Genomic DNA, 26,675 nt, shown 5'->3' on the forward strand with positions numbered 1-26,675 from the left:
TACTTCAATATTGAGGCCCAGTGGTAGTGTATTGTGCAGTGCTTGTCTATTTTGCAAGTTATCTTGTGCAATGATGTATCATTCAGTTGTTATGTGAAATGTGGCTTTTACATAGTAAGTGTGACTTTGCATATTGTTCACAAAACGGTGCCCAAGGACGTTCACACCTAGCTAGTGTAGTTATAGTGGTATCAGGCATGGTTGTTTCGCTCTTCTCAGTGGGGAAACGGTCGATTGAGCAATGGGCTCCGTGTGGACAGCCGTCGATACAACTGTCGAACACTATGGACAGCCATGCACAAAGTGGTCAAGGTACAGCAGGTACATAGTCAAGTACAGCAGGTATGGTAGGCGGCTACAGCACGTACGGCACAAATACAGGTGGGTACTGTTGGTACAGCAGGTGTATCAAGTTCAGCAGGTACAGTACTGTTGACACAACAAGTTCAACAGATACAGTCAGGTACTGCTGGTACAGAGGTACAGCAAGTTCAGTAGGTACAGCAGATAATCGACTTTCAGATACGGGTAATGTGACAGCCTCTAATGTGTGTGTGTGTGTGTGTGAGAGAGAGAGAGAGAGAAATGAAATGAAATGTTATATTAACGTCTTCAAAAGGCCAAAGTGACCTATGAGACCAAAGTTACAACCATGTGACATCTGATACACTATCTAGAAAAGAAAAGAAAGGAATGAAGGTAAGTATCTAGCCCTACTATCCATCAGTAGGGAGCATCCGGAAGCAGCAACTAGAGAGAGTGGGACGCTAATGCTACTAGTCAAAATGGGGTACATGAGTACATGGATACATGAATACATGAATATGGGGGAGTACAAAAGTGACACTGAGTACAACAGTATATGGCTGGAGTGGTAATCATCCTAGGAGCTCTAGCATGGGTCTCTGCTGGATGGCCTGGATATCTGCCATAGTGAGATGCCTGGTCGAACGAGCCCGATGCCTCGCAATGATGCTCTAAATCCTCCGGTGTAGGCACCATCTCTGATGTAAGGATCCACGAACCCTCGGGCGTCTGGATCTGAGCCATCCTCAGTGGTGCGGAGAAGATGGTCTCTATGGAAAGCCATCTTCGTCCCTAACTCCTGTGAGGGCTCTAGCCATGTCCTCCTAGTGTCCAACTGAATGAGGTCCTGTCTGATGACTCTACTAATCTCAGAATGTGTCAAGGTGAGAGAGGGTGCCTCTAGAGAGTACTGGAAAAGTCTATCTAAGCTGAACCCGTGGAGCTCAAACCAGGATGCTATCTGCGCATACCAACATGAAGTGTCTCCCTCCATGGCTAGCTGATGAGAGGACTCTAAAGCAAGTCGTGCATACCGGTGTCGGGGAAGCTCCCAGTTGCTATGAATGAAGGACACTGATCTGGCAAGAGCCTCGACTACGATCGGTGGTGCTCCCATCTCGGCTCGAATAATCTCATGGGGTACCGAGGCCTTAGCCCGAATCATCCTGGAGATCATGGACACAAGTGGTCTCTCCATCGATCTTCATCCATCGTATGTGCGTCCTGATCGACTGTGACGATCTAGGCTAGGCCCCCAGATCTCTACTCCATATAGCATAGCCGATGTGACCAGCGTGTCAAAAAGCCACAGCTTAGTGCCTGGCTCCTGAAACTGTACCTGTGAGCACATCCTATTAATCTAGACCTCCTAGTGCTGCATATCCTCTAGTCAATCTGGCCTCTGCTGCCCCCCTCATGGAAAATGTGGGCCCAGTGAACACCACTCCAAGATATGTGTATGAGTCAACATACTCCACTGTCTCCTGCCCGTATGTGAAAATAGGCGCTGATCTCCATACCCACTGAGCTGTAGTGTTAAACACCATAACCTTGGTCTTACCAAGGTTAACCGAGAGCCCACTGTCCTGTGCATAAGCATGTAAAGTATCCAAGTGCCTCTGCATACCCTCTGGTGAGTCTGCTATAAGCACAATATCATTAGCATATAAGAGCAGAGGTATCCCAGTGCCAGCCAACAGGGCTCCTCTGTCCCCTCGTGTCCCAATATAATCAGAGATCTCATCAATGTATAGTCCAACTAGAGTCGGAGAGAGCGGGCAGCCCTGTTTCACCCCTATAGTGGAGTGTACTGGCAGGGAGAGACCCTCTGAAGTCCGCACCTGCCCAACTACTGTCTCATAAAGTGCCATAATACCCCAAATGAGCTCACATGGAACCCCCAAGTCGGAGAGAGCGGGCAGCCCTGTTTCACCCCTATAGTGGAGTGTACTGGCTGGGAGAGACCCTCTGAAGTCCGCACCTGCCCAACTACTGTCTCATAAAGTGCCATAATACCCCAAATGAGCTCACATGGAACCCCCAAAAGTCTTGGGGCCTGCGCATCAGTCTAGCTCTGGGCACTGTGTCAAAGGCCTTGCGGAGATCCACAAAGCCGCAGTAGATCCTCCTCCCATGTGCTCTGCCCTCCTCAATGATAGCCCTGAGGGTAAAGATATGATCCAAAGTAGAGAATCTCCTCCTGAAACTGGCCTGTCCCTGAGCTCGGACCCCTTGTCTCTTTGCCCATCTGCTCAACTCATGCTCAGGAGTAGAGGCATATAGCTTGGCCAGCAAGTGACCATTCATAATGGTGCGGTAGTTAGTCGGCAGGCTCGGATCTCCAGACTTGAGTACCGGCACAATCGTGGAAGTACTCCAAGTCCAACCCCTCACACATGGCTCTATTAAACATGAGAGCTAGCAAGTCTGCAATCATATCTCTAGCATGTATGAAATGCTCGGCTACAATGCCCTCATGATCCTGTGCCCTCCCTGTATGCAATCTGTTGATGGTCCTCCTCACCATCTCTGCTGTGAAGAAGGTAGAAGTGGGTGGACAAGGCTCTGGAGGGTTTGGTAGTGGTGGCTGCTCTGGTACTGTGTAGAGGGAGGCTGCATACTCGCCCCATGTATCTGGAGAGGTAATGGCCGGAGGCGGGGGGTGCACTCTAAGCAATCTCCAGGCCTCCCCAGAATCCTGACTCAAAAACAACTGATAGATGTCTCTCTCTAGCCGAGCTAAGAATGCTCTCTTCTTCCGCCGAATGAGGGATCGGAAGATGATGCGTGACTGTCTATATGTAGTAACACCTGTGGCCACCTCTCTCTGTAGCCGGGCTCTGAGCTCCCTACAGTCATCATCATACCAACTATTCTGAGAGAGAGAGAGAGAAAAGAAGTCATGGGAGAGGTTGGTGGAAGGGGTTGGAAAGGAGTCCATTGTTTAAAGGACACATGGCACCCCCTTTAACATAGGGCCCCTCTATAAGGTGCCCCCTCATTGAAGAGTCCCACAAACGGGTTTTAATGGGATAAGAGGCTTGGATATGCCATACCTTGGTCCTTGGGCCGCCCCAGGCACTCACCAATGGCCGGTGCCCCACTTAAAAGAATGTGAACCGCTAAGGTTACAAAGTCTTAGAGAAATAAACAAAGAAATGAATACTTACCACCTATTCACATGCCACAAACCATGTCAAAATATAGGGCATTCGCACGGTTCACGCATGGGCGTCCCCTGCCCATGAACTAGACACGTCACAGCAGGCAGTCACACGAAAACAAGTCACGTGAAAACAGTTTCATGCAGGCAGAGATGCATGCATATGCATTTATGGAAGAGATATATCTCCCGTTCCTAGAACCTGTAAATAGCACGTCTTCCCAAGCACGGAACTCGCTCAAATAGCACGTCTTCCCAAGCCTAAACTGGGATCCCTAACAGTGGGACACGAAGCTCCCTAGCCTCCCGTACCGTGGCATGAAATAGGGGAAGACCACTTGGGCGGCCAAATGGTGACAGCTGGGCCTTCAAAAATGTTAAAGGTACTTGACCAGCCCGCACGCGCCCAACTCTCCTGTCCAACTGCCCAAACCTCCCACCAAGGTGAAATCCTGCTGATACACCTGTGGGCATCCCACACACAGGAAAAGCTGCTTGAATAGCTTCCAAAACAGGCTCATGAAAATGCTGATGGTGACCATCGGTTGGATGTGTGTCACATTGACTACGAGGCATTTGCCCTGATAGCCAGGATGAGTACTATCCACAAGGTCAGAGGATTGGCTCAAATGAAAGACTTCAATGCAATTCACTCTTGCAAAAAACAATGTAAAGCTATTTCACATTTCAAAAACTAGAATACTTTAAACTCCCCACTGTCCTCTTGCCTGTCCAATTTAAATTTAATTTGCAAAGTTGGATACCTGAAACTCTGCGCATGCTTTGCCTATCCTCTCTCTGTCCAAAGAATCAACAACATAGATCTACAGAGAACATTCAAGATGACATTAAGTATATGTTCAAGACTGGAAGCAAAACCTTACTGCTTCAATAAACAAGAAAAAGTTGATCAGGGGGATGGGGGAGGCAGAGCACGGGGAAGGGGATTGTATATTAGTACCAGGCCATCAGTATTGTTAAAATAGTGTCTCCAAAGAGGTCTTAACTTTTCTTGGCCACCCACATCCCAAACCGTGAAAACTACATTCTTGTACTGCACTTTTTCAACATTGAAACCTGCAACAATCATTAGATAGCGTTATCATCAAGGGTAATATATACAAATGTAGCTTACTTGATTACCAACAAAGAGATGAGTTGAAGCAAAAACAAGTTGTTCTAGGACTAATGTGGAACACCTGTCCCACGGCACAGTCCCTGATTACAACCGATCACTTCCCAATATTGTTGGTGTGGCCTCTCTATTGGCCATGACCACCGGTGACTACGACGGAGTGTGGTGGAGGGGCATTGCACTCTCAGGTGGCACAGTCTCACGCGGGTGTTTTAAAGTATGGGGCGGCTACAGCAGGCTGGGTGTATGGAGGTGAGCTGATGGAAGGTGGCATGAAGAGGCGTGTAGGGGGCAGGCCCGTGACAGCAATTAGGGTGAGTGGGCGATAAGGAAGGTCAGGTAGGGGGGTGACCAAGCCATCTATTGGAGGGGGGAACAGAAAGTGCGCACAGGGGCAAGCAGAGATGGGTAGGAAGACAAGTGTTGCAGTCTTGCAAGGGGAGGCCAGTAGGTGGGTAGGCATGGAGCCAAGGAGCGTTGATGGGTCAGTGTACCGATAACAGGATCGCACGCGCAGAGGACAGCGTGCAAGAGACATGATGAGGGTGCAAGGCTCAATGGCAGCAGTCTGACTGACAAAAAAACAAACAAGATAACATTACATTAGAGAGAAAGCCCTTAATGTTGTCAATGAGAAGGTCAAACTTATTACTGCGACACCCAAAAAAAGCATCCCAGCTGGCTGTTCCAGTAATGTCCATGCCAGCCCTATCATACAGTCTTGCCTCTTCTCTGTCAAGAGAAGGTGATGTGGACCCTCATATTTACTCAGGCTTGTGCTTTGATGAGTACAAAACAGGCTTGTTCTCGTAGTAAGAATATGATACAGTGTAAGACAAATGCTCACATTTCTGTTGACGTGCAAGAGAGGCATACTAATGTCACTGACAAGCAGCATATGGCAGGCACAAACAGTACAACAGCATCAATATTGTACATAGAACATGTTCTTTTGCATGTGTTGACAGAATTGTCTTGCCTGACCACACGTGGGCGTGGAGTCTACAACAAAAGTATGAGCAAGGAGAACTTAGAAGAACTCTTGAAAGTGGTGCAGAAATGGCAGTTTGAAGGTACAGGTTCCATAGCCAGTTGTGTCAATGGAAGCAAGAGATCCCACAACATCAGCAACCAACTTCCCGAGTGATTTGAGAGTTCTTGAACCACCATGCTCAAAATTGTGAAAGACTTGCAATACAAGACACCATAACAAAGGGACCCACCCGATGATACAATATTGCCTGGTCACCACACCACCAAAAGATCAAGATATGGACGATGGTTTCATCCATGCACGATGCAGTAAGGGTGGGTGGGACATGGGCAGCAACAATATCTCAGAATCAGCCTGAAGCTCTCATACCAATGTCACATGCAGTGAAGCTCTGTGTATTCTTTCAGCCCTAAACACCTTTCCATAGGAACACAGATGTAAAATGCAAAGAAGAGATGGAAAGAAGGAAAAGAGAGAGAGAGAGAGGTATTTTCAGCATACTAATAATGTACATAAAAAAGGTACGGTCTTGACAGCCGTATGCCTGCCCTTGAAAAGGTAGTCTTGACTCTAAAGAGTCCTATTCTATGATCCAAATCCCTAAAGGAATGAATGATCTACAAGTTCTTGGTTGAGCCTTTAAATAGGCCTTGGGACACCACCCTAGCCTGGCCAACTGCTGTCGACCAGCAGAAAATACACAATATTATGCCTGCTGCTGCTGGCCAGCCGTGTAGCACCTTTAGTACCCTGCCGACCAGATCCTGCACCCACGAGATGCCTTCTGGGATCCCATGTACCCTACTCATGCCCTAGTTCATCTGATTTTCTGATGCCCTTCAAGGATTAGCCCTAGGATGAGCATGTCCATGTGCATGCACATCACATCGTCAACTTTGTTGGTTTGAATTATGTTTCCAATTCACCTCCCAAATCGAGTATGTGCCCAAAAAGGAGACTGTGGTTGCTAATGTCCTTAGCAGAAGGAACGCGTGTACTTGCCATGAAAGAGCTGGACATCACTGACACAGGGCTGTAGCGATCATCACAGGACCGTGAGGAGGTCAGTCCGGGCGATATTTCTTAGAGCTGGGAGCTGCACATGGTCTCATTATCTATAACGGGATGTCCCGATGGCCCTCCTCCGCCGCCCTCACCTCCTTCCCTCACTCAAGAGGTAGTAGCACTCTGGACTACCTTATGGGATCTCCGGCTTTGGTAAACCTTATCCTCGACTTCTCCATTCTGCCACCCCCTTTTGAAGTTGACCATGCCTACCTCTCTTTCACTCTTACCTGCACACCACCCGTCCCTCCACCACCCCCCCCCATCTCACATTACACTCAGGTCCTCTTTGATCACGAGCTTGACCCTGTTTACTCCAACCACATCTACCTCCAACTCCAAGATGTGGAACCTATGGTCCCCCTATCCACCCTTACAACACAACTCAACACCATACTCCACACATCCGCCACAGCTTCTTTCATCTGCACGCCACGGTCTACTGCCAAGCCACCTTGTGGTTCCATGCCCCAGAACTGTTGGTATGATGACGAATGTCGGGCCACACGCTCCCGTCTTAAGCATGAGGTACGGATTGGGAAAATCACGAAGCACCAAGCGCAACGGATTTCTCAACGGCTTACCCAACGCAAGAAACAGGAGTTCTATGCTCGGAAAGAGGATGAGTTATACCGACTTTTCTTAGTGCCGAACTGCAAAGAGGCATGGAGGAGTATCCCCCATCACCCACCCCTACCCCCACCACCAGACCCCCGCCCCACCACCTCCACCTTCTTCACAAAGGGCATGGTCCTCAAGGCCATTCGTAGACTACATCTCGTATGCAGATGATACCCTAGCGCCCCTACTAGCCTACATGTTCAATAGAGCCCTTTGTGAAGGATTTCCACCCTCTTGGTCCACCAACACCATCACCCCCATCCTCAAAGCCGGAGATCCACTTGATCCTAATAACTACAGGACAATCATGATTGGCCACACATTTGGCCAAACTCTATGGATCAGTGCTAGAGGCGGAGCTCAGTTCATTTGCAGAGAGCCAGGGATGCAGAGCCTCAGGACAGGCTGGCTTTCGGAGGAGCTACTCTACCCTTGACCACATCTTCACCCTCCGTGCCATCATCGAGGAGGGTAGAGCATGACACCAGAGGATTCACTGCTGCTTTGTGGATTTCCGCAAAGCTTTTGATAACATCGTCTACAGGAGATCGGAGTCCCATCTGACATGGTTTGGAGCATCATCGCCCTCTATGAGTCCGTCACCAGACGAGTGAGAGCCCCAGGAGGTACATCACAGGAGATTTCCAGCACCATTGGGGTGAAACAAGGCTGCCCTCTATCACCCACTCTTTTCGGCCTCTACATCGATGAGATCTCGAGCTTCATTGATGGATTAGGCGGGGCTGGTCCCACACTGGCAGGCATATTGATCCCCATACTACTTTATGCAAATGACATCGTCCTCCTCTCAGACTCACCCAAAGGGCTTCAGAGACAGTTGGATGCCTTACATGACTTTTGCACTCAGCGGGACCTCTCTGTTAACCTTGGTAAAACCAAGGTAATGGTCTTCAATCCCTCTCCCCCCGTCACATCCAGATTGAGCTTCACATATAGAGGGGATCCTATGGATATTGTCTCATCCTATGTCTACCTTGGTGTCACTTTCAGTGGCCCACACTTTACCATGCTTCCCGCAGCAAATGCCGGAGTGACGCGGGGATGTGCAGCCTTGCGCTTACTTGAGCGGCAGTGCTTCCAGGCACATTTCCAAGAGCCCAGGACGAAGGGCTGGCTTTTTGACACCCTCGTCACACCAGCCTTGATGTATGGAGAAGCTTTCTGGAGGCCAGATTTATCCAATGAGGATTGGCAGCGAGTTGAGAAGCCCCGGGTCATGATGTTCTCCCGTATGATCCGCAGCAAACCATCACTCCCACACCAAATTATCCATGCAGAGTTTGCTGAAGCCCCGATGGTAGTGGAGGCACTCTTCCAGACAGTCACATACCTTCATCGCATCAGTCACATGGATCCCCACAGGTACCCGAGGCTTGCCCTAGAGTCCTCCAGACAGCTAGCACTTGAGGGGCACTCTGGAGTATGGTATGCACTAGTTTCCACTTGGTTCTCAGTATATGGGCTCTACATGGACCGCCTAACCCCCCCCCTTCAGTAAAGTTTGGACTCCCCTTTTTTCAGGCTGTCTCACGAGGATACCAACCGGGTTATCCGGTCAGATCTTCTTAGCCTCTACACACATTACACATGGATCACACCCCCGAGCTCCCCACGAAGATGCACTTTTACAGAGACCACTTCCCCACACTCACTGAGGATGGATTCATCCAGCAACCGAGCTACTTGAGTGTTCACATGTCCCATGCCATGCGGATTGCATTTGGCCAGATACGGGTTTCTTCCCACAGCCTCAGAGTGGAGACAGGTAGAGCTGAGCGCACCTTCAGAGCCGAGAAGCTCGTACGGACACCCAGAGAGGAGAGGATCTGCCGACTATGCCACACAGAGGTTGAGACGGAGGAGCATTACATATGCCGCTGCCTAGTATACTATGAGATCCACGGGAGGTTTCACTATCTATTTCGTGAGGGATTCGGTCCACTCTCCAGGATCATTGACTTCCAGGACCAGCGTTGCTTGGGCCTCTTCCTGCTTGAGCTCCGCAGACACAGGGACACCTTCTTGAGACACAAGCCCCAGCCACCCCGCCCCCTCCCTCGACAACCAACCATCACCAGTTTCTTCCGGACCCAGGAGGTGGATGACACTGACATAGTGGATCTCGTGGACCCTCCACGAGCTGCTCTGGACCTACCTCGCCCGAGAGGAGTTACCTCGGACCGAGCCTCTGCACTCCAGCGTGCCCGACGCCCTCGACCCCCCCCATCGGCCACGATCACCTCATCAGCTCCAGGTCTAGGACATGCTCCACCGCCATCGAGCTACCTTTCCACGTGACATAGCTGAGGGAGACCTCTCGGCCATACTCGTCAACCCCATGCTTGACATTTTGGAGAGTGGTATACCATCTACTCGGAGCTGATGTTGCTCCCATGTTTTTATGTTTTTATGTTTCCATGGACAGTTTTGTATCACCCCAGTGAGATAGCTATATTTATGTTTTCATTATGTTTTATTTTCCATTCCATGATGAGATATGCCATGGACATTATTGTACCACTTTGGTCTCATAGGCCCATTGGGTCTTTAGTAGACGCTCTCTCTCTCTCTCTCTCTCTCTCTCTCTCTCTCTCTCTCTCTCTCTCTCTCTCGGCAATCGAAGAAACTCCTTTTCTCTCCCACCGGCGTATGGAAGCACCTCAACTGCCTCTACCTCGTGTGCTGAAACGAAACCGGCTCTCTCTCACCCGACGTATGGAAGCATTCTGACTCACTTACCCGCTGGCCTAAAACGGAAGCACGGATACTACTTTTCTCTCTCACCCAGCGTGGACTGCAGCAAAGACCCGAATGCACTCTCTCCCTCTCTTCGAAGGTGCTGCAGCAAAGATCCGATTGCACTCTCTCTCTCTCTCTCTCTCTCTCTCTCTCTCTCTCTCTTCGAAGGTGCTGCAGCGCCAAAGACCCAGCTGCACTCTCTCTCTCTTCCAGCCGACTGAAGAAAGGCTGCACCATACAATTCCACGTGGGAACACAACAATTTACACTTTAAAAAACAGGTTCTTTCTACTCTTGTCCAGCAAGATTTTTGTACAAATCAAATATCTTTACTTAGTTTTGTTGAATTTCTTTTACAAATGTTTCTTCTCTCTCTCACTCTCGGAGTCTATGAGAACCAATTGTCCGTGCTTACCTTGACCGTGCTCTCTAGTTTTTGAGAGCCAGTAAAGGTCAGAGGGCTCGGGAATTTGGGAGCAAAGCTTCATTTGGAGTACCAGGATTTCATCCCTCCGCGGTGAATTACCCTTCCAGGTGTTAGTATGGGCATACCTATTGCTGCACGATCCCGGAAGACCAGTATAGTGCGAGTGCTTAGCCCAGTGAAGGTGGGAGACTGCATGTGACATGGTCTTCATCAACAAATGGTTCGACACCGACAACATCTACAATATTTGATTCATTTGCATGAGCCCTTGAAACTTGTAATCATCAAATACTCCAAGAAATACATTGTATTGAGGAGGGGGTCAGCCCTTTCTGGCCCCAGTGGTGGTGTCAAGTTGTACATTGTCATTTTCAGATTTGTAGATGCTTATGTTGCTCATTATTCATTAAGGTTAAGTGATCTAAATTTGTGCATTTGTTTTCCGATTGTGGTTGGTCTCCGGTGAGAAGCAGTTGCATTGGTATCAAAGCCCGATTGTCTCTCTTTCTCAAGAGGGGACACGGTGTTTTGATATCGGAAACAAACACATAGACACTTGACTCAATGGACAGCCAAGGCAATCCTTTGGAAGTGCCAAATTCAAGGGGTCAATCAAGTGCCTCTCGAGATTCTGATGCATTGCAAGGAAGGCACAAGCCCCTTGAGAGGGTTTATGACAGTGCTTTGATGGGACAGCCACCTCGTGGAAAAGAGCCTATGCATGAGGATGAGCCTGATGCATTGAAGGCTGAATTGGAACACATGAAGAAGCGTTTGCAGGCAAAGGAGCAAGAGCTGAAATTTTTGCATGAAGATCCTCATGTGCGAAGTGTCATTGAAGCAAAGAAAGCTGATGCTATGGTGGATATGACCTTTGAGTCTATGGCTCATGAAGTGGGCAACAAGCCAAGGGAATTGGCACTCTCGTATCTCACCCATCGGGAATGATCTCAATCCGGCCCTCACTGTGTATCGGTATGGTGGAGTTGTCGCCAATAAAAATGCGACCTGACTGCCGTTTGAGATCCAGAAAGAAGTCACGGGAAGGAGTCGTGTGCCTGGAAGCACCACATTCAAGAATCCATTCCCGAGTGTCCTTTACGGTGAAGCCAATTGCCTCCTCGCTCGAAGAAGATGAAGCATCCGTGTCCATCATCTCTAAGTGCACAAAAGCTGGAGTCTTTGCAGCTGAAGCTGAGGAATCAGCACTCTTCCCAGTCCACTTAGGACACTTCCTCCAATAGTGGCCTTTCTCGCCACAATCATTAGAGGTCCTCTCTGCCTTCAGTTTCTTGCGGTCTGAGTCGGACTTCTTCTCAGAAGACTTCTCCAGTGAAGCCTTCCCTTTGCCCTTGTTGTTACGGCCTTTCGATCGTTGGCCAGTTAAGGCCTCTGAACCTCCGCCCTGTGGAGGGTTCGTGAATCTTTCCTCTTGGTCCAAGACCATGGGCACAAGCTCCTCCCATGTGATGGTGCTGAGCCTGCCACTGGTAATCAACGAAGAGTAAAATGCTGAGTACTGAGAGGGCAAATGTGACAGCAACGTTATGGCCATATCCTCCGATGATATCTCTTTCCCAGCCTGGAGAACTTCCTGCTGAAGAGCCTACAGGTTGTCATCGACGACTTTGCAGGATTCATCACCTGCATCTGTACTTCCAAGGAGATCCTCTTCATGGGCGATACCCTGTTGTAAAGAGAAGCCAAATGCTGCCATATACCTCTAGCCAGCGTCATATGCTTGATATGATTGATTACCTGTGGTGTGCAATCAAGGAAAATGAAAGAACAGACTCTGGCATTGACACGATCCCATAATTGTGTCTATGCCTCACGTTCCTTCCGAATCCAGGGTAACTCCCCTTCCTCTAATTCCGGCCGTGGAACCCCAACTACAATGAAATCAGCAAGGTCGTAAGACTCCAAAACAGATTCCATCATTACCTTTCATATGCCGTAGTTGTTTCTGTCCAACTGACGATCCATTGGGAACGTGGGGAGTGTCGGGATCTTCACGTGCTTCTCAGCCATCTCAAGTAAATCTGCCATTACGGGGGTGTAACTAAAAAGGGTGGATCGGTGGGAAAAAATGAGGAACTAAACCTGCAAGTGGCTGTCCAGCAAACTAGCCCGCCTTCCTCTTGCTTCTCCTCTTCCCGTACGGTCCAAAACAGTCCACCAATCAGCACTACATAGTACAAAAGCCCCACTCTTGCTCACACAGTTCCCAAGATCTTCCAAGAGCCTAGAGCTCTGATACCATGTCAAAATATGCAGCGGAGATGAAGACAAGATCTGAAAACACCTAGAGCAAGTGCACAACAGACAAACATAGAAATGAGAGAGAAAGAGAGAGAGAGAAGCATATAACTCTACTATATACACAAGAAAATCCCGAAATACTGAATACAAACTGTGTGGGGGCAAGGGGTCATTTTATATGGCCCCTATCAACCAGTTGGCCAATAGAAAACCAGTCGACAACCCTCTGAAGGTCACCTGACCTGCTGCAACACCAGTCGGCCAACTACTCATAGTCGGCCAGTACACAGGGAGAATCGTGGAGCAACAAGGGCAGTCGACTATCACCTCGATCAGCCAAGAGCCACAGGACAGCCTCCCACACCAAAATAAAATAGGGAAAAATATGGAGAGTGGGAAAAAATGAGAAAACACCTAAATCGGGCGGGCACACCCACAACAGAGGCCCTGGTGTAAATATACAAACAGGAAATGGCTGCTAACAACTTGACCCAGTCATTGGAAGATTCATAATGCCGTCTTTTGCGGAAGTATGTGAAGCCACATCCTGACAAGCCTATCACGAAGATCCACCAGAGGTTGATGAGCTTGAGGAGATCCTTGAGCCAGAGCATGTTGTGTTTCACGACGAGAGAAGGCTACCAGCTGGAAAGCTTTCCAGGAGATACCTTGTGAAGTTTAAAAATTATTTACCCATTGATGCAAAGTGGGTAGATAAGGATTACTTTGTTGATTACCCGCAACTTTTGTAGGCGTATCTTGAGGCTTTTCAGTTGAGGTCAACTGTTTAGGAGCTGGGGGGATGCCACCCATTTGGTCCATCTCCATTGCTAGTGCCACTTCTATGGGACTCTCACTCCATAGAGCAGCCAGTTTTGTGCCATGTTCACATGAGGCCAAGCCGGTGTCTCATGTGAAAGGGCCAGTCACTTTGTGTCACATGGACGGGAACCAGTTTTATGCCACCCGTGTGTGACCAGGATCGCACCAAATGTACGGGAGCCTGTATCGTGCCACCTGTGTATGACCAGGACAGTATCTCGTCCATGGGATTGTCACTCCATGGAAGGACCCGTGTTTGTATCGCATCTTGCTTATGGGATTGTTACTCCATAGGAAGGCCAGGGTTTTCACATTTTGTCTCGCCCGTTTTGGGCCCGATTAGAATGTTTTGTACAAGTTTCATGAAAGAGAGATTTCATCCATTACATGTTCATGTGCATTCATCTTTGCATGTCTAAAACTGTTTTCGTGTGACTTGTATTTATGTATCTGCCTGCTATGATGTGCCACTTTTTGAGCGCGGATGCCTGCCAGTGAGCCGTGAAGCTTGCCATGTCTTCTCACATGTTTTGTTGCATGTGAACAGGTGGTAAGTATTCTTTTTTAACCCACTTTCTAAGGTTATATTTATAACTAATACTAACCTTTGTCTTTATAAGGCTGTGTGTTCACATTCATTAAAACTTTTAGCCATGGGCAATAATAAGTGTGGGTGCCCAAAAATTCATTTGAAGAAAGTCGTGTACTTGACATGAAAATCACACATGTAACTCTACTGGAAGGGGCCACGTGGAAGAGAGATGACAGAGATCAGAGCTCAGTTTCACAGAGAGGGTGCGGAGCGACTGGCTCGCTTCAGAGCACTCCCAGGCATGTTCTTCAGGGAGCTGTGGACACCCCCTTCATTGATGTATACCATTTTATACCCCCTGTATGGTACAGGATGGAGCTAGCTAGGTTGCATATCATGATTGTATACTCCATGCATATAGCTTTGCATTCTCCTAGTAGTAGAGCTCCATCCCCTTCACCACCCATTGTACTTATTGCACACCCAGATTCAGCTTTTTAGTTCAGTACTTTTTCATTTTGTTGGGATGACAGAGAATACCCCATACAGGTACTCCGATTTGTCTCATAGGCCGAGTTCGGTCTTTTGGAAGACGTTAATAAAATCTCTCTCTCTCTCTCTCTCTCTCTCTCTCTCTCTCTCTCTCTCTCTCTCTCTCTCTCTCTCTCATGTCATCATCCAAAATAGAAAAGGGAGCTCTTCATGACGGCGCGAGACCTATGGGACTACACTCAAAGTTGCTACTTGGAATTGTAATGGATCTCTACGCCTTGATGTAGGGGCATTTGAGGATAGTTTCACTGGGAGGGACATCATCTTCTACTGTGAGATGCATCAGGCTCCTGGACAGTCCATGCCACATGTTAGCGGATACCGATGGGAGACAGCTTGTAGACAGGAGACTCATTCAGAGCATAGAGGACGGGGCTCAGGAGGAGTGGCAGTATTGTTTAGAGAGGAGCTACAGCCACTGATACATATAGTCCGCAGAGATGAGCAGGCTACGTACATGTGGGTTAGACTGAGGGCAGAGACGGGCAGATATCTCTACATTGCTATATGCTATTTTGCTCCTAGTACATCAGTGTATGCATCACCTAGCGGGCAGTCTCCCTTTTCTATTTTGGATGATGACATTGGGGAGTTCTCCAGGGATGGTGACATCATTCTCCTGGGGGACTTCAATGCCAGGACCGCCCATAAGCAGACAGTATTTTATGATACCTCAGAGGAGATGTTGAGGGAGCTTGATGTCAGGGATATGGGCCTATCTAGACTCTCACAGGATGAGGAACATACAGTGTATGGGCGGTATTTGATAGACATGGGGACTGCACATGGATTGGCCATCCTGAATGGCCTACAGAGATTCCCAGCATCGGGCGGTTTCACTAGCTTTCCACATCGGCATGGTGCTAGTACAGTGGACTATGTTATGGCTCAACCCAGTCTCATTCCCTCTTTTCAGGATTTTATGGTAGGCACTAGGCCGGTTGGAATAGCAGTGGATCATGCTATCTTGTCCTTCACTCTCACATTTCAGTTCAGCACCGCTCCATTGGGACAGGTCTCCACACACACTCGTTATACCTTTACGAGGGAGACTGACACCGTGTACACGGATGAGATATACAGACGCTTATGTGCCGAGGAGCCGGGACGGCCATTAGATGAGCTCACTCAGATATTGATAGAGACGCTTCATGCTGCAGCATCAGAGGCATATCCCCATAGTCAGCCTACACGGAGACGATCTGGGAACATGCCCCAAAACAGTTGGTATGATGAGGAGTGTAGAGAGATGAGGATCAGATTACAGAGAGAGGTGCTCATGGGTGTTACCACTCACAGACAGTCGCGGATTACCTTCCGGCACCTAGTGCGACGGAAGAAGAGGGCTTATCTTGCTCAGTTAGAGAGGGATTTGTATCAGTTATTTATGAGTCAGGACTCAGGCGAGGCATGGAGACTATTCCATGAGCATTCACCATCACCAGCCATTACCTCCACAGAGATTTGGGGTGAGTATGCAACATCCCTGTACACAGCACCAGGACAGCCGCCCCTGCCAGACCCATCGGAGCCATGCCCAGAGACATGTGCTTTCTTTACTGCTGAGATGGTAAGGAAAGCTATTGACAGGATGAGGACTGGGAGAGCATATGATCATGATGGTTTGGTAGCAGAGCACTTTATTCATGCCAGAGATATGCTTGCAGAGCTTATTGCTATGATGTTTAACCAAGCCATGTGTGAGGGTTTTCCTGAGACTCGGAATATGTCCACAATTGTGCCTATCTTCAAGTCAGGGGATCCCATGCTTCCTGGGAATTATCGTACCATCATGATTGGTCACACATTGGCTAGATTATATGCATCTATTCTTGAGTAGGAGTTAAGTAGATGGGCAGAGAGAGAGGGCATACGTGCATCAGGGCAGGCAGGGTTCAGGAGAGGTTTCTCCACTCTTGATCATATCTTGACACTCAGAGCTATTATTGAGGGCAGATTATATGGCAGGAGGATTTATTGTTGCTTTGTGGATTTCCGAAAAGCTTTTGACACAGTACCGAGAGCCAGACTGATGCGCAGGCTACAGGAGATGGGAGTGCCCACAGAGCTGATTTGGGGAATCATGGCTTTATACAGGACAGTTGTGGGGCAGGTACGTACTACTCAGGGTATATCTGAGATGGTTCACTCCACTATTGGGGTGAAACAGGGCTGCCCCCTTTCTCCCACCTTATTTGGGATGTATGTGGATGAGGTTTCGGACTATGTAGAGCAGGAGGGTGACAAAGGAGCACACCTAGCAGGGACATGGATTCCGCTATTATTGTATGCTGATGATATTGTGCTGATCTCAGATTCTCCAGAGGGCATGCAGCGTCATTTGGATGCATTGCACACGTTTGCACAGGACAGTGGATTGTCTGTTAACCTTGGTAAAACCAAGGTGATGGTGTTTAACACCACAGCACAGTGGGTTAGGAGGTCAGTACCAACCTTTACATATGGTCAGGAGACAGTGGAGTATACAGATGCATATACTTACCTTGGTGTGGTTTTTAGTGGCCCACTATTTTCCTTGAGGAGAGCAGCGGAGACCAGATTGACCAGAGCTTATGCAGCATTGGGGAGACGAACGCCCCAGCTACATTTAACCGCATGATGATGCGTATTTTCCGGGAGTTGATTGGAGTGTGTGTGTTCATATTTCTGGACGACATACTCATATTTTCAGCTACAGTTGAGCAGCATGACATTGATGTGGAGAAAGTCCTTAAGTTGCTGGAAAGCAACGAGCTCTATGTCAATGAAAAGAAGTCAGAATTTTATCTGTTCCAGGTACATTACTTGGGATATATAATTAGTGCTGACGGCATTCGACTTGATCCGGCTAAAGTGGCCGAGATTGTTAACTGGGAAGTACCTCAGACCGCTTATGACATTAGATCATTTGTGGGTATATGCCAGGCATATTCCACCCACATTGACAAGTTTTCTGATCTCTCGGCAGACCTCACCGATCTGCTAAAGGGAGTGAAAACAAGGAGGCAAAAGATTCGAATGACTCCACGAGCGTTGGAGGCATTCCAGAACCTCAAGGTGGCTTGTCAGAAGCGCCTTGTTTAGCCCTTGCCTCGTGGGACGAACCATTTCACGTGATCACCGATGCGAGTAACATCGCAATTGGAGGTGTATTGCAACAAAATGGTCATCCGGTAGCTTACATGTCTCGTAAGTTACTGCCCGCCGAAAAGAACTACTCAGTCTACGATCGTGAACTCCTAGCAGTTATACAGGCCTTGAAACATTGGAAACATTTCATGTATGGCCGTGACTTTGAGGTTCGCACTGACCATCAGGCATTGCGCTGGATTCAGACGATGCCAAGTGCACAGTGGAGTGATCGACAACACCGCTGGAGTCAGATATTCCAGCAGTTCGGTGGCATGATTGAGTACCTTCCAGGAAAGGCCAATCCAGTGGCCGATGCTTTGAGCAGGAAGGGACAGGAATCTGCGATTCAAACCACTAGACTTGACCTTGTTGGTACAGGACTAGAAGACATGAAGCACACGTAAGCGGATTCCGAGGAATTCGGTACACAGTGGGAACAGGCATTGGATGCCACAGGACCATGCCATTTTCTGATACGCGATGGTTGGCTTTTCTACAAAGGCCGACTATGTGTCATGAAATCATTCCGGGCAGCTCTTCTCCATGATGCCGATGACGCCATTACAGGTGGTCATAGGGGCATGAATTCGACTCTGGAGAAATTAGAACGGCAATACGATTGGCCAAAGATGAGGCGTGATGTGTTTACATATGTACAACGCTGTGACATTTGTCAAAAGGTGAAAGCTCCTCGTGGAAAGAAGATAGGGTTGTTACAGCCTTTGCCAATTCCTGAGGGTCCTTTCCAAGACATTTCGATGGACTTTGTCACAAATCTGCCTCCCAGTCCGAGTAAGCGTAATACACAGTGTTTAACTATTGTTGACAGGTTCAGCAAATTTGTTATGCTTATTCCTTGCAGGGCCAATGTGACCGCCGAGGATGTTACCCAGCTCTTCATTCGACATTGGTACCCGATTGGCGGGATTCCTAGGACCATAGTGTCAGACCGAGATGCCAAGTTTACCAGTCATTTTTGGAGGGCATTGTTTGATAATTTTGGTACTAAGTTGAATTTTTCCAGTGCATTCCACCCACAGACAGATGGCCAGACAGAGATATACAACCAGTTGGCCTTTGATGTGCTGAAGTGTTTTGTCCACGATCAGCAAGGTAAGTGGGAATCGTTTTTGCCTTTAGTTCAAGCTGTTTTGAATGACTCTTTTTCTTCAGCTATTGGCAGGACTCCATATGAGGCAGCGTTTGGAAGGCCTTTCCAGTCGTTGTTAACCAGGACTTCGTCTTCAGTACCGGAGGCGAACAGAGTGACGGAGTCGTACCAAGAGATCCTAGAGTCCGTTAAAGACAGATTGGCTAAAGCGCAAGAGGCCTACACTCGACAGGCCAATAAAGACCGAAGGGACATGAAGTTTTCGGAAGGGGATTGGGTGTATCTTCGGATTATGAAGCAAAGATTGAAGCAGGTGGGCATGCCCAAAGTTGTCCTTCAGGAGCTTCGGACCATTTCCCATCCGGAAAAAGATTAATGAGGTGTCTACGCAGTTAAAGCTACCTCCGAGTTGGACTATGCATGATGTATTTCATGTCAGTTGGTTAAAGCCATATGCAGGTCCACCCCCTTCAGAGGTCAAAGACGAAGCGGAACCAGACATCATTGATGAAGCAGAAGTAATGGTTCCAGAACAGATCCTTCTGCACCGTTTCAAGCATGGCTCAGGCCGAAGACTACGACAGTTTCTCACGAAGTTTCAGGACCGAGGAACTCATGAAGCGGTATGGCTCGACAAAGAATTTTTCGAAGACTATCCGGCTTTATTGACGGCTTATTTGGAGGCTATGCAGCTTCCGTAAGTTAAGCAGAAGGGGATGTCACGTGCATCCCGCACTTGGATGCCACGTAGACATTTCTGTACAGAAGGTGCAGGACCTGGGATGGTGAACTGGTCCCATGTGAGCCCAGTCCGGGACGAGTCAGCCAGGGATCCATCTCAGTCGTCCGAGGTCAGGTGTGCATTGTCCTGCACATGAGTCCAAGGTCAGGTGTGCACTGTCCTGCACATGAAGCAGTGCCAGTGCGCGCTGTGAGTTTCCCTCTGGAATGATGTCAGATGTTCCGTGTATCTCGTTTGCAACTGGATTCCAGGCCTCTGTAGGCATGTAGGTTTGCATGTAGAAATGGGACCAGCCCATAGGGCTACCCCAGTGCGAAGATTTGCACTTGCACTCTTAGTGTGGGCACGGGGGAGGTGTAGAACCACCCCCAAGGGGCCAGGAGGGCCCAGGCTGTGCCCACCAGCCATGGCTTGGGCTGGAAGGGCTGTCGGCCAGCTGTACTGCTGCTGGACAGGCAGCCGAGAGGGTCAGACACCCTAACCAGCAGGTCGGCCAGGTGTAGGGGCAGTCCCACACCCATGCGCAGCATGGTACTGTCCCACACAAGCATAAGCGCAGGCTGGACAGCATTTATTATAGTGTGAAAGCATTTATTAAATCAGACCCAGTCGTGGGGCTTCATGAAGCAGGCCGACTGGATGCAAAAGGAGGTATAAAAGCCCAGCCAGGAATTCAATGATCTCATCTCATAATTCACCAAGTGCATCAAGCATTCAAGGGCCAGGACAGCCAAGAACATTGCTAAAGCAAAGGGGTGAAGGACTGAAGGTCAAGGGCAGGTTTTCCAGCCAAGAAAAGGTCAAGTACTTTGTATTTGTTTCAGATTTACATCATTCTAATAGAGCAAATACACCATCCGTGGTGGGGGCCCTACAGAGGGTAATTGGGACCCAATACTGTGTCCTCTCCATCTCCCCTTTCTCTCTCTATTTTCTGCACATCTCCTTTCAGTTTGTGCGTTAATTCCGTCGCGAAAAGAGTGCTGATTTCTGAGTTTTGAAGTACCGATCCTTCTCCGAAGCTTCCGCATATTACAATACATGTATGGCTAGTGTAGCCTGACATGGTGTGTGTGTGTGGCATATGGAGCCTGACATGACAGTACATGTATGGCTGGTGTAGCCTGACATGATAGTACATGTGTGGCTTGTGGGGCCTGACATGGTGTACATGTGTGGCCCATGGAGCCTGACATGATGAAATTCTCTGGGACTAGCTATCTTGGAGATCTTTTGTATTTATGTTCTGGGAAGGTTCCGGAAGGATCATGAGCCCTGGACGTTTTATCGAATACAACTGAGCAGATGGGTGTTTCTTCCAATCTAGCTACACTCATGTGTGTGTATGACTTTGATTTTATCTTTGGATGACTTGTCTTGTTTGCCTAGACAATGCGTGAGATTTCTGCCTGTGTTGTCCATGGGGCCGGGGACACCTGGGCACCCTGTGGACGTGTATGTGCACACATGTTTGGGATTGACAGGTGGTCTACATGTGTTTTACAGGTGGTAAGTATTCCGAAAAACTCAATTTACAGCTTTATGAGTTCACATGCTAATAATTCTTGATGCAGGTTCACACTCACTTATAAGTGGCCGGACAACTTATAAGTGAGTACACATTGAGCAGGACTTATTTAATATACGTGGCGGCCAAAAGCTGGGCACTGGACATTATTTTGTTCTCCTTCAAGTAGGCGCCCCCTTCTGGACCTAAAAGGCACACGTGGGAGCTAAAACTCGCGAAGGAGCTCTAATCTTGAGTAAGACTCCAGTTTTATGTGAGGCGCCTACTTTTCCGGGTGCATGGGAGCTGGTCAACTGCTTCTACAGGCTGTTTGCAGCCTTCTATCGCGACAAAAACCTAACGGGTGCATGGGAGGTGCTGGCCGACTCCTCCTACATGTTCTCCACTGCTGGCCGGCTGATTTACAGCTTGAACAGAGGCTGGACAGAGGATAAAAAAAGGGAGGGAGAGCTGGTCGTGAGTATCTAGACAGTTTTCCTTCTAACCAGGGGCTTGCAAGCTTGTGTACAACGATTTCTTCTGAGGCTACTGAGGGCTGGTTGACTGCTGAAAACAGCCTTTGAGGGCTACTGAGGGCTGGTTGACTGCTGAAAACAGCCTTTGAGGGCTGGTCGACTTGCTCTATGAGCCAGACAGGAAGAAGACGATGATGTTGAGTAGCCGGGGGCTTGCAAGCTTGTGTACAACTTCTGGTCGATTTCTTCTGAGGCTACTGAGGGCTGGTTGACTGCTGAAAACAGCCTTTGAGGGCTGGTCGACTTGCTCTATGAGCCAGACAGGAAGAAGACGATGATGTTGAGTTGTCCTCGGCTGATGTGGGAGTGCTATGGGCTGTCCATAGTTGTCTTGCATGTGCTTGATGCCGGGAATGCTCACTTGTGCTGAGAATTGTCAGCAAATTCAGTTTATGTTATGTTTTCTTGTTTTCATATTGTCTTGGAAGAAACAGGTGCAGCCAGTGGTGAACCCTGGGCACCCGCAAAGTTGTATTGGAAGCAAACTCCTTTTTGGTAATCTAACCATAAGGGGGGGGGGGGGGGGGTGTTCAGCCCATCTTCTGGCCCCTAGTGTGGTGTACTGTGCAGATTTGTCATCTTGTTTTATCTGGCATGCTTATGTATATTTTCAGATTTCATGATTGATTAGATTTTCCGTGTTCAGTTGCCCTTCCATTTACAGCGGCCTCCTCTAGAAATGCATCTCGATGATGCTTGCCCAGCATGCAAGATGAGCAGATGTGTGAGAGAGACCTGAGCTGACGTAGTCCGCTGACAACCTGCTTAGAATGGAACTTCTGTAAGGTAGCAATGGGTACATGACAGAAGCGAGAATGCCACAAAGAAGTATCTCCCTCAGAAACCAAAGCCAACACGAGTGAGAAAAGTTGATGAATATGGGAATCCATGTGAGGGATCTAGGAAGAAAAATTGGTGATCTTGTAGAGACCCCCATCATGGACTCCATTAGCAAAAACTGAGAGAGTCTTCCTGTCGATTACTTCGATGACCTCATCATCAAAGTACACACCAAGTCCCTTCTGAGAAGCTTTGTGTACTGAATACAGATTTTTGGAAATTCGTGGTACATGCAGAACATCATGTAAGGTGGCAGAGGAACCCAAAGAAACATTACCAACACTGGTGAAGATGCATAAAAGATTTTTTTATTATAAAAGTGTTACTTTCATCAAAATTGATTTTTGATAAAAGCACCACTATCACCAACCCATTCCACCGCTTCAGCTGTGACACTAACCTCTTCAGGAGAAGTCATATCTATGATCACGAGGAATGAATCCTTTGAAGAAGTGGATGAATCTGTGACTGCCGTGTATGCAACTTTGGCAGATCCCTCCTCTGAAACTTTGCCTTTATCTTTGGTGTTGTCCTTGTCAGATGCTTTAGAAGCATCTTGGGCTTTATACTTGGCTTTTGCTACTCGAGCATCATCACGACGAGCAAAGCAGCGAGCCTCAGTATGAAATGTCCTGCCACAATAATCACATTCATTGCTTTTGTCCTTGGATTCCTTAGAATCCTGTTTACCCTTGCCTTTGCCTTTGCCTTTGTTTTTGTTGTTGTTGTTGTTGTTGTTGGAGATCCCTTTTCCACCTTCGCCTTTGCCCTTGTCAGAGGCAACAGAAGCAGACTCCGACTTGTCTTTTCCACATCCCTAAAAGAATCAAAGGAAGCAGGCAACTTACCAAGAAGTTTATGGATGGGTTTGTTGATGGTGCTCCCGTACTCAAGTTACAGCTTGATACGGGAAAACTCTCCAATCTTCTCAATCAGGTTATCTGACTCCGTGATGGTAAGCTTCTCCAGATCTGACTCCAATTTGGCAATCTTCACTGTCGAAACTCTCCCAGATCTCTGTCCACATCGGATGAGCATTGCTCCGGGAGGAGACAAACTGCGCTTGTATGGATGGAGTCATGTAATTGATGATGATAAGACGAGCCCGAGCATCCAATATGCTTCTCAAAGAAGGGTCCACCAAGTGAGGTGTGGAGATAGCCATCCACACACCAACTCCTTCCAGCAACAACTGAGTGTAGAAAGACCAAGTATGATAGTTGGTTGCGGAAAGCTTCATGGAGTCACTGACTTGGGGAGGATTGTAGGATGGTATGTGGGTAGGGGTGGGAGCAAGACCTAGATGAGAGAAACTCAGAGAGGAAAGATTGGGAATAGGAACCACCTGTGGAGTGGCGGGAGCACGGGATCCAAGCTGTGATGGTGCTGGCGAATCAACAAGAAAAGGAGCAGTAGTAGAGAAATCTCGTGAAGCCTTGTCCTCTGACAAGAAACCTTCTCTGAAGAAAGGGGCTGAAAAAAATCAACAAGTCCTCCTCTTAGGCTGTGCATAGCAAGAAGAAAGGGAGGGAGGGTGGGAAACTGAAAGGAGAGGAAGAAGATCTCTCCAAGATCAACTGAATGCTGAAAAATGAGATGAATTGGGGGATTCCCCCAAGATGCTGGTCAGCCAGCTGTGGCAGGCCGACAGCATGGCAGTAGTATAAAATGCTACAAAAAAGCCTAAAAATACCAAAAGATGGTAGAAAAATGCTGAATAATCTCTGCTAAGATATGCTAATGCAAGGCCTCATAAATGGCCAATACAAGCATGAAAAAAGGTGATGTAGGCCCTCTAGAGATGATATAATCCAACATGGGCTTCTTCTAGTTTTGATATTCTCTTGGAGGGGATTTGATCTTACTCTTGCTGGGGATACTCTCATATGGTGGACTCTTATGTCTTGTTCAGCTGCCCCCCTCCCCCCCCCCCTTCCTTGCTTTGGGGGAAGAAGAGTAAGACTTTGGCAAAATACAATTGTGGATGTGGGTGTAAGAGTCAAAGATTCTGGCAGGAATGCGGTACACAAGCCACTCATCCTGGGAGTCTGTTTGCAGGATGTTGGGGCTTGAGATCTCTTGCGAATATTGACAAGCTCCCTCAAGGTACTCCATCAGGCTACTGAGGTTTTGTTATAGCAAGCCCATTGTTGGCTCCTGCCTTGTTATATGTACATATATATTTGCTAACTTAGCTTAGACTAATGCTGTTGGCTCTTCTCAGTTTGGGGGTTTTGCTGCTTCTAATCTAACTAATCCATAAAACTGTTTCCCACCCCCCCCCCCCAAAAAAAAAAAAAAAAACCCACCTATCGAAGAGGTCACCAATCCAGCTCAAACCGCCTCTTGATGTTCAACTCGTTGAGCAAATGGTAGTCCATACCAATCCTATTTTTTACATAGGACAACAGGATGAGCTATTACTTCAAATCAACCCTTTTTCTAAAAGCTCATTCACCTTTGCCATAATCTCCTCTTATTGACTTGCAAATCTAACTTGATCTCTTAAAATTTGCACTACCACCTACCCACTTTCAAGGAAGAAGATGTGAAAAACATAAGGCTCTCATAAAAACTACAAGGAAACTTTTGGCTGGTGGATGATAGTCTAGAATGAGTTCTTTTTTTTCCTTGAGTAGATCCTTCTATAGTCGCAAGTTGATATCCGCTTGGAGGCAAACAACTTAGCGGCCACACTACCAATAAGGGCCAGCAAGGATTTGAGCTCATAACCCTTCCTCCCCGAGCCTCGTCTCTAAATCACACGGTGCATTTAAGAGGGGGTTCAAGTGGGATCGACGGCTGAGGGGGCCCGATTTTGGGCGGGGCCGATCCGGGCCGTCGGATCCCCGAAAGTAAACTAGGGCCGAAAAAAAAACTCGGCCTACGAAGTAAACTAGGGATCCTAGTTTACTTCGCAGGCCGAGTTTTTTTTTTGTAGGATCCCTAGTTTACTTCGCAGGCCGAGTTTTTTTTGTAGGGGGCTTGCCAAATTGCCTAGTTTACTCCAGTGTCCGAGTTTGGACTTATAATTTTTTTGCCTAAGTCTCAAATTGCAAAAGAATGATTTGAACCCACGACGTGCCGCTAGAGCGGCCATAGTCTTACCATTAGGCTATCATTTCTGCTAGCTAATGTGTTCGGCCTTTATTAATATATGTGCGCAGCAGCCCTAGTTTACTTTCGGACCCTAGTTTACTTTCGGGGATCCGACGGCTCAAATCACCCCCGCCCAAAATCGGCCCCTCTCACCCGTAGATCCCACTTGGGGGGCCTCTTTAAGGCACCGTGCCATATAGACCCGAGGCTCCCTGAGTCACAAGCCCTCACCATTGGGTTACACCCTAGTTGGCCAGAAAGAGGTCTTATTCGGCAATTGATGTATGACAGTTGCTCTATAGAAGCATTCATACCTCCCAATCAGACCAACAAAGGCACCAATAGCTTAAGAGAATTTGTAACGGACTCAACTTTCAAAAACGCTAATGCCAAAACTGGGGATACAAACACTAGAAGTGCTGGCCTTTACAGACTCTTGTCAACAGATGTGCTTTCTTGCTTGTATCCAATTCTCTGATTGTGTATTATCCGAGGAAAATTCAATGATATACTATAGCCTATCCATGCAAATAATAGAGCCAGCATCGTCCATCTCTGTGCGAAACATACATATATACAAAACAACAGGAAAATCTGGCAAAAAAAGAACCTACCAATGGTAGGTACAGTCGACAAAATTTCTCCGATATGCAACTTGTAGAGTATGGTGGTCTTGCCAGCAGCATCCAAACCAAGCATTACCACCTGCACTACATAAAAGACAGCTTAACACAAAAACTTGCCTTTGTTTTATAGGAAAAAAACGTTCATACCTTAAAATTTGGAAAAAAGAAATAAAAAGAGTTTACTACGTATACAGAATAGAAAACTTGAGGTGACAACATGATTTTGAGCAATGGCTGTTTAAAGTAGAGGGATACCTATGAGCAAAAAATCAAGTTTCTTGTGTGCTGAAAAACTGGCAGTGCGTTATAATGGGGCAGTGCATTATAGTGATACAAACGAAAAACCAAACAACTAAATAATAATCAAAGATGGGCAAGTCATAATTACCATTCACTATTCACAATGGCTCTCGTCATGATGATTTAATTGGTAAACTTCATGG

General features: G+C 47.7%; 1 protein-coding gene across 1 annotated transcript in view; it reads right to left on the reverse strand.

Annotated features, from left to right (window-relative positions):
* Positions 1-26,675, reverse strand: part of LOC147636681 (ADP-ribosylation factor-like) — a 64,905-nt gene that overhangs the window by 19,790 nt on the left and 18,440 nt on the right. The window contains exons 2-4 of the mRNA XM_086800153.1: positions 26,221-26,311; positions 4,431-4,546; positions 4,234-4,293 (exon numbers count right to left, since the gene is read on the reverse strand). Coding sequence (XP_086656279.1) covers positions 4,234-4,293; positions 4,431-4,546; positions 26,221-26,311 — 267 coding nt within the window. The remainder of the gene's footprint in view (positions 1-4,233; positions 4,294-4,430; positions 4,547-26,220; positions 26,312-26,675) is intronic.

Source organism: Cibotium barometz, chromosome 7 (assembly GCF_041138505.1).
Source record: "Cibotium barometz isolate CiBa-2024 chromosome 7, ASM4113850v1, whole genome shotgun sequence".
Taxonomy (NCBI): domain Eukaryota; kingdom Viridiplantae; phylum Streptophyta; class Polypodiopsida; order Cyatheales; family Cibotiaceae; genus Cibotium; species Cibotium barometz.